At 38.0% G+C, this 12,579-nt stretch overlaps 1 protein-coding gene across 7 annotated transcripts in view; it reads left to right on the plus strand.

The window, feature by feature from the left end:
- Positions 1-12,579, plus strand: part of SLC44A5 (solute carrier family 44 member 5) — a 374,691-nt gene that overhangs the window by 108,146 nt on the left and 253,966 nt on the right. For 2 of the 7 annotated variants that reach the window (XM_048220289.2, XM_057310554.1), the window contains exon 3: positions 1,476-1,552. The exons of the other annotated variants lie outside the window; for them this stretch is intronic. In XM_048220289.2, coding sequence (XP_048076246.1) covers positions 1,540-1,552 — 13 coding nt within the window. In that variant the 5' untranslated portion in view covers positions 1,476-1,539. The remainder of the gene's footprint in view (positions 1-1,475; positions 1,553-12,579) is intronic. 7 annotated transcript variants of the gene reach the window in all.

Genomic DNA, 12,579 nt, shown 5'->3' on the forward strand with positions numbered 1-12,579 from the left:
AGAATACAAATATGAATCAAGGAGAACTTTAAGAGAAAGGAATGGTTACATCAACTAATAGACATAGAAGGAATAATAGAAGTAGAAAAAAATCACTATTTTGGAACGACTGTGCAAACAATTGACTCAGAAGAATAATCAATGGGTGATAAAAGTCTGAAGAAGAATGTTATATATATATGTAATATAAACTGCATATATAATAGAATGCTATATATATAACGTTATATATATAACATATATATTACATATATATAATATATGTGATATATGTAATCAGAAACCTCTGCAGAGATTACTTATTAATTGCAAAGTGAAAAATGGTAGTCTGTAGAAAAGAAACCTGACTGACACCACCTTACTGGGTGATCAAAATTAATATCACCAGTGACAGAAACACTGAGATTTGATTCCTGATGTGATGCACTGAGAAAGTTAAAACACGGCTTATGTAGTATTCTTATCCAAATTTATAACCTGAATCTAACCATGTGGAAACAGATTAGACAGACCCAAAGGCATATTCTTCAAAATAACTACTCTGGTACTCCCGGAAAATTGTCATGAAAAGAAAAGTGGGAAGAACTGGGGACTAACAAGATATGCCAACTACATGTAATGTGTGATCTTGGATCTGGATGAGAGAAAAATCCTGTAAAGGACATTATTGAGACAATTGGAGAAAAATGACCATATGTTAGATAAAAATGGTATATAGATCTTGTCAAAATATGCATAGAAGATGTTGATAATTATACTATAGGATAATGCGAGATGTTAACAGTAGGAGAAGCTGGGTGAAGAGTACACAGAAATGTCTGTACTATTTTTGCAACTTTCCTGTAAGTCTAAAATTATTTCAAAATAAAAAGTTAAGAGACACACATAGAAAAAAGACAGATAGGAAAAATGACCAAATTTTAGTAGTGATTTCTACCTGGCAAAATTAGCTTTTCCATTTCATTAAAAAATGCTTTTTTGTAATTTTCACAATGAATTATGTGTTGTATAATCATTAAAAATACTTAGCCTAAAATTAGGGAAAGAAGAACTCAAAAGAAAAATGCCACCCAGTACAACCAATTTGTTGATCAGCATGGTAGCTAAACATAAAAACATAAATGGGAATGCTGAAAAAAAGGTCCATAAAAGTGGAAGACAGGATAGAGAAATCAACTGGTTAGGAATGCGTCTTACAGGTGGATGTGAAGTGTGAGAGTAGATAATAAAAATAAGGACCAAGATTTAGGAGGCTGTGGCAGGGAGAATTTTATTTTAGTAGTAAAGAGGAGAACACAGTTTCCTTCAAAGAGAGTACCTACCTGTGGCATTTTATGTGTTAGAGAATTAGGCTAATTCTCCAGGTTTTTAGGGAGTGTACATTATGGTTGTGAGAGCATTCCCCAAATGTAGGTTTTTAATAAGTTAAAACCATTTGCTTTAGATAATCCTCTTCATACTTGTTTTTATCACAGACTCCTTTCTAAGCAACTCAACTTTGGAGTGACTCAGGCCTCCTCCTGAAGAGACAGCCTCTTAATGAGTGACGAAGGTAATCACCTGCTCCAATTAAGTCCCTCTTGCTCGGGACTTTTGTGTAAAATATTATTTGTTCAATATTAAATAAGGACAATAGAAAAATGAATCTACACTATGGTGTTGTTAGGAGCTTCCCCTGAAAAACTGCAGCGTGTTAGACATTCCAGCTCTCCATCTTTTCCTATCTCAAGACCTCTGAGATGCATGACCCCCTCTCTTCTGTGCCTGGGTCCTAGTGCCCCAGGGATTCTGGGGCAGGTGTCGGGAGCCTGGGCTATATAGTTTGTAAAAGCACACCCCCAAGCATCCTCAAGTCACTTCTGAAACTGCTCCTTTTTTCCTGCATTGTTCCCCCTACCTTAAGAGTTATTGCTAGAACCGGAATCTTTAACCTTTATTTTAGAGGATTGTTATTATCAGCCCCCTTTTCATATTGTGACACAGCTAGGTCTTGCTCCTTAGAAAAGCAACATGCTGTCACTTGTTCCTTGGAGAGGGACCACTGGGCTCCACTTCAGATTTTAACCCCGATTCCTCCTAATTCTATCTCCATAATTAGGTTTTAAGCCCCTGGCAGGCACAGACCAGGTTTCATCTATCTTTTACCCTCTTCAGGCCTAGCCTTTTACTTTTGAAAAGGTAGTTATTTAGTAAATGTTTATTGAAAATGAATACTGTTTTCCTTAAGGGCACATTTTATTCCTTCATGAAAGAAAATCTATTCCTAGCTATGAAAAAAAAAGTAAAATGTTGCCGGAGTACAAATTAAAATGGAAGATCTACAATGTGTAGCTTAAAGCTAAGCCGCAGCTTTGATCTTTGGCTGAGTATTTTGAAAAGATTAAAAGGGTTATTAAAAATAGGATCTAAAGATCTAACAAGATGCTTAGAAAGGGCCCACGAACGTGTCTAAATCTATATAGGTTCCTGAAGGCTGTAAATGCATTGTACTATCTGGCTGGCCACCGACAGGGACCCCTGCTCCCATGAACGTGTGCCTGGGGTTGTGCTCCAGAGATTCTGTCCTGTGAGTGGGCATTACAGTTGTACCTCAAGTATGAAAACTGGGAAATAGCCAGCTCACAGGACATTTTCTTCTATGCTGATATACAGTGTTACTAACATTCTCAGGTCTGGGGCAGATGACTTTAGTCTTTTAGGCCTGTTTGCTCATCTGTAAAAGAGAATAACAGTAGTTGTCTCACGGACCAAGGTGTATGAGATTAAATTGGCACAGGGCCTGAGAGGTGGTATGTATATGCCGAAGAAATGGTGGTTTTTACGATTGTTCACAAATTGTAATGCAGAAATGTGTTACGAATGGTTGAGTGTGTTTGAAATAGAATTACTAGGGCTGTATTTTACTTCAGCTACATTGTAGTGTAGATTGGTTTATGTGAGCCAAGAGCAAAGCATTGCTACCATGTCTAACAATGCTTTAAGGAAAATAATTTCTCGAAGCTCTACGATTGGTATGCTCCTGGACATCTGGAGTATGTTGAGTGTTACCTAGCCCTTTCCCTGGTTGCTCATTTAATATTGATCTCTCTTCTCTCAATATTGGCTACTGATAGTCTAGAAGAGATAACATAACTTCCACCGTCAGTAAGAAACCATTTCATTCATTGTAATAACCGCTTTTTTCACTTCCACTAATCGATGCTTCTGTTGGCCTCCATTTGATGTCAAATTGCCTCCAGGCTTTAGACTATAAATTAATAAATGACTTTCTCTATAGCATTTATAAGTCAAACTCCTTGGGCTTGAGTCATTACTCAACTCACTCTGTAAGGATATTTACTTTTTATTTTTTTAATCCCATTTTGGGGGAAGTTTTAACATGTAATAAATGAAAAAAAAAGCTATGATGATTAGAAATCTGTAACAAAGTCATAGGAAATAGCACAGATCCTGGCAAAAACTTGTCCATTCAGAAGATAATACTTGTATACTTGTCAGAGTAGAGCAGAGAAGCTGCAGCCTCACCACCACCACCGCCATCAGTACAAAATATTCTGTAAACAAAATTACCTGGGAAGTTGTGCTAGGTGTCATAAGAGAAGCACATCGAGAACAGTGACCAGGAATTACTTATACAGAATTGATAGATGGACAGAATAAAAACATTAAACAAATATCTCTATACAGCACTGTAGTTTTCATGATACACAAGTAAGGTACAAATGAAATTTTGGCATGTCGCACAGCCTAATTAGGTGACTGAAGTCAAGATTAGAGATAACATTTAAGACTTTTGTGTTTGTCAGATTGTTGTATATCAGTAGCAATGTGACTTTTTCCTTTTGAGTTTGTCAGGGGATAGGGCATTTCAGTTTTGGTGGCCACCAGGACAGGATATCAGGACGAGACATGGAGAGTGATGGCTGTCACTCTTCGGAGTGGGTTCTTCAAGGAGGACCCGGACTCTGGATAGGCCTGTTGCTAGTATCTGGTGCTCATGCCTCATGCTGCATTTCCAGAATGTGCCATTGGCTCCTGTGACTGGGGGAGGGGTCACGGAGGGGAGTGCCAGTATTTTTATGCATGTAGCTGTAGGCAGTGCATGGTTTCAGGGACAACATAGAGGAATGCCGATGCCAGAGATAACCAAAGGGCAAATGATCCAGCACCAAAAATTGCCTCAGAGAGGAATAATAAATTTCATCTGATGTGAAACTGATGTGGATTTTATGTTTCCAAGTGCACGTTAGCAACAAAGCCCCAAACATTTAAATCAGATTTTTAAACTGACAGTTTGCTCAGTATTTCTACATTAGCTTAAATGGGAGTCCCTCAATTCACTCCTTATTCAAGTCTGCAACTGAAAGGAAGCCTTTATAGTAGACCTTACAGCACACTGAGGATTTATTTTTATTAACATCTCAGTTTTGCTAAATGCCAATAAATGCTATGCCTTAGAGTCACTCTTCTGTTAGAAATTGCCTTAAAGAAAATGTTTTATTGTAAAATTTAAGAATTATATCGTAACTCGTATTTCCAGAAGCCAAGATGCCATTTCTGCATATATGTCTACACCGACAGATGCATCTAGACCTACATCTACACCTATATCTGTCTCTGTATCTATCTGTTGTTCAGTGGTCACACTCTCAAAAATATTAGAGAAAATAGAAATGGACGTGTTTAGACAGAGTTAGTAAAATTAAGAATCAGATAAAAATTAAGCATATACACATTCTTAAGAAAAAAGGATTGCGATAATTGAAGGTGAAGGCAATAACACGTTTTCTTCCACCCTAAGGCAAACATAGTTGATCAAGACCCATCTGTTTGGTCTTAGATTTTCTATTCTACTGCTCTGGTTGACCTCACTTCTATAGCACATATAACAACACTGAAATATTACAGAGATTAGCATAGCCCGTCCCCATGCCAAGATGACTCACAGATTTTGTAAAGTTGGCATATTTTTGCATAGTTAATGACTTCTTTCTTTGGGCTCTCACCGCATATTGTATACACATTGGCTGTCATCCTCCCGTATTATAATTTTTTGTTTACTTCTCTGTCTCGCTCATGAAACAATTCCCAAAAGAAGGAAATTATTCCTTTTTTAATTAAAAAAAAATTTTACACCCCATGTGGGGCTCAAATTCATGGCCCCCAAATCAAGAGTCACATGCTCTACCAACTGAGCCAGCCCAGCACCCCAGGAAATTATTCTTTGGCTCCATAATGGCTAGCATAGTGTCTGGCTTCTAGAAAGCACCCTGAAAATCTTTAATGAATGAATAAAAGAATGAATCAAAATTTCATAGTCTGTGAATAAGAAACACACAGCAATTCTTTGTATTCATCATGCTCACCCAGAAATTGATTCTGAAACAGTTAATCCTTTTCTTCCCTCCTCACCTTGTCTTCCTAATGACAGAATTTCTATTTTAGTGTGATGCCCACATGGCCACCTCCTGTTGATAACTAGTAGGCATACTCAATTTCACGATGGACAGATGGACAAGCCTGCTGTTGTTCTTGGCCATGAGACTGTTACTTCTTATTCTCTTAGAGGCATCAAACATGCCTGGCTTCCCCTCTTTCTATTAATTTCTTTTGCAGGACTATACATATTTGCTCCTAACACTGCCTTGCTCTATTTGTAATGTCAGAGGCCCACAAGCAGACTCTGGAAGACAGAGTAGCAGAAATATTTTGAGAGGTGCATGTTAATCTTTACACAAAAGAAGAGGACTCCATGGAAGAGAGGCCATAAAATATTGCTGTTATTCAACTGAATAGGGGTAGATCCTCCTTCTTTCTCTTCCAGCATAGTGGGATTGACTGAAAGAAAAATAAAATTGCAATATATTTCTGGAAAAAGGGATCCAGATTATGCTACCAATTTGAATTGTTCAGCTAGAGGACTGCAGAGTTATTCACTGAAATTATAATACCCAACATTCAAAAGTATTTTAACATGGATATCTTCTTTATAAGAAAAAAGGAAATGGGGGAAGAAAATTATTTACTTAGTTTCTTTCATGGGCCGGGCATTTTTATGCCTTTTCCAATGTTTTCCATGTAATCTTCAGAATAAGCTGTGCAATACATTTTATTATGATTATTTTATAAAAAAGAAAACAAGGGCTCAGCTAGGAATGACAAAACTAACAACAAGGCAAGTGTTTCCAGCTCAAATTTATTCTCTGCTTACTGTGTTGAATTAGCCAGCATACAGTAAGTTTTCAAGGAATTTGGGTTTTAATTATGTAAATAGTGTTTTAAAGGGTTTTCCATGTTGTGAATGATGTCTTAGAAACTAATTTCTTCTAAGTTAGGTGGGGTACTTGTCCCCTTTTCCAGATGAGTAAGTGAGTTGATTGAAAAAAACAATTCAGTAATGTGCTGCAGGGGAAGTGATTTCTGAATTTTTTGGAATGCCTAGGCCAGAAAGCAGAGTGCTCTGGTATTTCACAAACACGTCTGGGGAACTACTGTTCTAGTTTCTAGAAGTCACGATTTGTTTTGGCTATCCTGTTTGCCTTCAGGATCCATGTGTGGGCTATGGTGATGGGGTCTGACCAGAGCTCTTGTTTTCATTCTTGTTTTGACCAAATTCATGGACCACCAGTGATCTCAGTTGACAAAGGGGGTTGAGGTGAAAATCACTCCAGCTTTCCAGGGCGCTCTTAGCATCAATTTGTGTCTAGATTTCTCTGAGGCCCATTTGGATTGTTCCTGTGTATAGCTAGACCCAAGGAGAGCCCTCAAACTGACTGCCCTTTTTTTGTGGAGCAGGGGCAGGACAGGCCTTGGACTTCCTCTGTGTGTTTCAGCATACACTCCTCCCCCTCTGGTGCGGTGGCAGGGTCCATGCTGAAGAGAAGATATTCTGTATATTTGCTCCTTTTCTCATCCTGCCCTCAAATATGAGTTGGACTCACTTTCTCAGAGTGGAAGGAGAGGCTATGGGACCAACTGCTGATACTTGCAACTAAGTAACATAGTTGCTAAAATGGATTACCTCTGCAAAGTAACAGAACTCCAGTTGTCATCCTGGTTTCCTTGGGTAAAGCAGACAGTGCCAGAGGCAATTTCTAACTGTGTTAGATGATGCGTTCTCCCCCAAAATCAGCTTCAATTATAGTATACGTAAAAATGAAGGTTAATCAAGACAGAATTATCAATTGGCTAGGTAAAGTTTGACAAGTCAGTTTCATCCCAACTGAGTTGCAAAGGTGATTGCAATATTTGGAAACTGTGCTTTAGGGAGAGGATCTGGGAAATTATAATTCTGAAATGTGAGCATATTTTCTGTGATGAGGAAATGGTCATTATTTATATTAAAATGGATGTTTCTCTCCATTATCTCTTTTTTCATATTCCTTTAAATACGTTTTTCTTGTAATTTAAATTTCAGTGATTAAGCTATACTTATAATAATGCATCGCCATTAATGAGAGAAATGTCATCTTTAAAAAGTCAATTCAGTAGTGTAAGTTATTTTGGGACTGAATTTGAGCCCAGTTCTTAAATGAAAACTATTTCCCTTTTCTTTTTCTCGGACAGTAGAATTAAAATAATCTGTTTTGTCTATTTCCAGTCATGACACATTCTAGGCTTAAGTAAATAAACCCAACTGAAAAATAACAGACTAACCAGCTCTATCACTTGACTTAAAACTGTCATTTTTCATTTCAATGTTATATTCATGAGCGTTAATATGAAAACTCTCTGTCAAAGGTTTGCTGTCTGTGTTTTGATTGCTTTAGGATAGAAACTTAAATCCTGCATTTCAGAAATGAATGAGGAGGGGCAGTGGGGAGAATCCTGGGGAGGAGTCAGAAGGCTGGTTCTGGTCTTGGTCAGCTACCCTGTATGTACCTGGACAAGTCACTTTAAATTTCTTAGCATAAGTTTTCTTTGCTTTTAGAACCAAGAGGGTTAGACTAAGTTAGGATGGAAATAGGTGTCCTCTTGTCTGCTAGGTCTGATCAATTGATATTGGCTGTCTCGAGGGCCACTTTGGGGATGATGGTGGGCCTCTTCCAGACCTAGCTGGCGGGAGGACTGGGGGCAAGAAAGCCACTAATTTGCATTTCCTGAACTCAACAACTTCTTGGGTCATTATCTGCTTCAATTTTGACTTTCATGATTTATTCTTAATTTTTAACTTCAAGAAAATGGTCTCCCCATACCTGAAAATATTTTGAAAATTTGACAGCAAGGAGACATGGTCTTTGAGATCATCTAGTCAAAACGAGACTGATGTACTTAAAGGCAACAAAAACATAGAGTACTGCTTTTGTTATTTGAGGACTACATGGCTGATTATGGTAAGTTTTTCTGTGATTCCTTTGAGGACCCCTTCCTCTCTAAGTTTTCATGAATGCTTTATTGCATGATGGATGCAGCCTCTTGAAGTAAATTTAATTTCAGTAAAGTTACTCATTCAATTGATAGTTAATTAAGGTAAGTGTTAAATTGTATAGTATGGACAGTAACACTGTAGACATTCAGAGAGTTAGTCATCAGAATTGTCAGGGAATATTAAAGAAATAGAACTTGAGTGGGCCTAAAATGAGCAGAAGTTGAATAAAAAGGCATTGTTAGCTATGGGACCGAATTTGACTAAAACTTGTAATAAGACATAAGCACAATTTGGAACAGTAAACAGGAAGTATAAACTATTGGGCTTCAATAAAAAAAATTTGGATTGCTATAATATTAATATTGATAAGCATTAACATTCATTCATTCCTTTATCCCACCAATGGAGTACTTCCAATGTGCCAGACCTTGACCAGACACCGGGAATACAGCTCTTAGCAAAATGGACAAAAATCCTTGATTTTATAGAACTTATATCCTAGTGGAAGAAGACGGATAATAAACAAAGCAATAAATGAAAATATGTTATATGTTAGTAATGATTGCAAAGGAGAAAAATAAACTGGGGGGGCAGAAGGGAATGGTAGGGGTGGGTTGCAATTTTGGACAGAGTGGCCACGAAGTCCTCACTGAGAGAGTGATGATTGAATAACGACCTGAAATATACCTCAGGCATTCTGCTAAGTGAGTTACATACACAAAATCATTTAATTTTCATAGCAACTCTGTGAGAATAGGCACTATTATTATCCTCATTTTATAGATGAGAACCTGAAACACAGACAGCTAAAATAATTTCTTAAGAGTGCACAGCAATTAAGTGTAAGAGCTGGGATTTAAATCTGGGAAGAGTTTATACTGTTAGTCTGTATGACCTGATAACAAACGTCCTTGAAAAGGCTATTTGAGGTCCAAAAATGATACTATTTTAGAGCTGGAGAGAAATTTACTGAATGTCTAATCCACTGGTTTTCAAAGTGTATCAGAATCACCTGGAGAGCTGGTTAAAAGCAGGTTTCTGGGGTGCCTGGGTGGCTTAGTTGGTTAGGCGACTGACTCTTGGTTTCAGCTCAGGTCATGATCTCATGGGTTGTGAGCTCGAGCCCTGTGTTGGGCTCCTGCTCCGTGAGGAGTCTGCTTGAAGATTCTCTCCTTCTGCTCCTCCCCTTATTCTCTCTGTCTCTCTCTCTCTCTCTCTAAAAATAAATAAATAAATCTGCAAAAAAACAAAAACAAAAACAAAAAACCACAACCCAGGTTTCATTATCCAGTCACCAGAGTCTGACTCAGTAGGTCTGGGGTGAGGCCTGAGAATTCTCATTCTAACAAGTTTCCAGGTAATGCTGATATCTGGGCAGTACTTCAGGAATCATTTAGTCCAGTGGTTCTCAAACTTGGCTGCACATTAGAATCGCTTATCTGGGCTGAGACTCTGTAGTAGGATGATGTCAGTGACTGCAATATACATGGAGGATTAAATACCACTGGTCTGGTTTGACCCTCATTTTACAGATAAGGAAACTGAGGTCTCAAGAAAGTAGCTCTTCCCTTCTTTTTTGGCTCCTAGCATTTTGCACATTGTTTCTTACTCACCTACTTGGTACAACTGTATAAAGTCAGGGGCTCTGTATCTATTTAACACACCGTAAAGGTTTAATAAATGTCTACTGTTGAGTTACTAATGTTGAAGGGAGTGAGGGACCACTAAAATTTTTTGACCAGCAAAGTGATATATATTGAAAGTGGTATTTCATTTATTTATTTATTATAAAAATTTTATTTTTTACAGATTTATTTATTTATATTGAGAGAGGGGGGAGATAGCAGGGGAGGGGAAGAGGGCGAGGGAGAGAGAGAATCTCAAGCAGACTCCCTGTTGAGTGTGGAGCCTGACGCCAGGTTTGACCTCATGACCCATGAGATCATGACCTGATCTGAAATCACAAGTTGGACGCTTAACCAACTGAGCCACCCAGACACCCCATAAAGACTTTAAGTAATGTCTACACCCAATGTGGGGCTCAAACTTACAGCCCTGAGATCAACAGTCCCAGGCTCCACTCACTGAGCCAGCTAGGCACCCTGAAAGTAATATTTTAGGACGCTTTGTTATTAGGATAAGATATGGAGATTGCAGATACGATGATCTTCTCTCCGCAGTAGTTCTGTAGAGCCTTGCTACTCAACATGTGGTAGAGACCAGCAGCGTCAGTATCACCTGAAGCCTTGTTAGCAACGCATACTCTCCAGCCCCACCGAATGTACGTTTTTACAAGATCCCCAATGAGATGCGTACACATACAAGTTTAAGAAGCACTGTTCTAGGACATCCCATGACCGATGCTGGACTTATGGGGTTGCCCTAGGGGATCAAAAAAACGCAGTAAATATGAATGGCTGGTCGGGTCAGCTTTTCCATTAGCTTATTCCTTGACATTACCGATTCTCTGGGATCTTAATAGGTATTCAGTGGTCAAAAAGATTCAGCAAATACCAGGTTAAACAAAGCTAAACAAGTTTCTTTATGGCCGGACTTCTTTGATCTTTTAATATGCTAATGTACTTTCTGAGTCTCCTAGAAAAAACTAGTAGCTGCTTCTACACTTACTGATCGTGGCTGCCAGTTTGCGGGGCATCTTTCCACGTTACTACTTTGTGTAGCACCTCTCAGTAAAGTCGTAATATGCCCTTTGTGATATTTAGGGTCTCAGACATAAGCTATTCTAGCTCCTGGGCAGGCTATGATCTTACATTTCCTAAATTTAATATCCGTTATTTATCTGTCCAAATGCCCAACCTTTCTACTAGTGGTCCAGGTATGTGCTTTCACTTCTGACTCACTTTGATTGACTGAAGCCTATTTGGACAGAGTCATGGGATAGATTTGTGGGTTCTGTCAGTGCTGGTCTGGGGAAAATTTTAAAGAGTTAGTTGCTAGTTACGGTGTCTGATGGAAACGAGGAGGAGACGCTGGAAAATGTTAGGGTCACTGGTAACATACTGAAGTTTAGTTTGTGATAGCAGTGAAATAAGGGGGGTATGACTGTGAGTGATTACCGGGTGAACAAGGAAGATAGAAAGAAATTTGGTTGGCAATTATGAGCCACAACATCTGTCAGCAGATTTATAGTCAAAAATAAAAAGAAGCAGATGAACAGATACATTTGAGAATGAAGGTTATTTTAGATTTAGGACTGTTCAAAATTGGTTTTTCACAGTTTATTTTCATTGATGCCTCTTTTGAAAATTATGGCACTGACATGTTGATTATCCCACATTTTTTAACTCAGAAAGCTTTTGATTTTAAATCACACTCACCAATAAACTACCTATATTTTGGATACTGCTTTGTTTTGCTTTTATATATCCTCGATATGATGCTTCACTTTTTCGTTTTCTTTCTTTTTTTGATAGCAGTATACTCGCTGCTATTCATGGTAAAAGGAATGAAAATATTTTCTGAATGATACCCTTACTGTGGGCAGTAGCAATATCACTTTTAATTTTTTTCTGTTTATTTTGTTATTAACCAATTCTGTTAATTTCTGTTAATAAACCAATGGAAAGCATTTTTGATTTGGATCTGTCCTTTCAAAAGCTTTACTTTTTGTTTCCTTTTCCTGACATTAAAAAATGTCATTTCTTGCATACTGTTATTTCTACTTATGACATCAGTATACTTTTTCTTAGGAATTTTTCTCTTAAAATTTTGATGTTACTTTAATGGATAAATTTGGCTATGTAAACCTTTTTGTTGTTGTTTTTTAGAGAGGGAGGGGGAGGGGCAGAGGGAGAGGAAGAGAGAGAATCTTAAGCAGACTCCACGCCCAGTGTGGAACTAACGTACCGCACGATCTCACAACCCTGAGATCACGACCTGAGCTGAAATCAAGAGTGGGATGCTTAACTGACTGAGCCACCCAGACACCTCTGGATATGTAAACATTTTAAGCCTGATTCAACTCGGTTTCTCTTTATTTTACCCTTAGTTGACACAATTTCCTGCACTTTTGGGAAAATTTTTAAAGAGAAAGGAAGAAAATTTTTGAAAAATCAAGCAGAATATATTGAATTAATTTGGTTTCAGAAACTTCTAGAGGATGTTGGTGTAGTTTCAACCCACTTTTCTCTGTGTCTAAAATCTACAGTTCCCACAACACTATGACTAGAACAGTGATCTGAGATTTTATA

The sequence above is a fragment of the Ursus arctos genome, unplaced genomic scaffold (genome assembly GCF_023065955.2).
Source record: "Ursus arctos isolate Adak ecotype North America unplaced genomic scaffold, UrsArc2.0 scaffold_12, whole genome shotgun sequence".
Classification (NCBI taxonomy): domain Eukaryota; kingdom Metazoa; phylum Chordata; class Mammalia; order Carnivora; family Ursidae; genus Ursus; species Ursus arctos.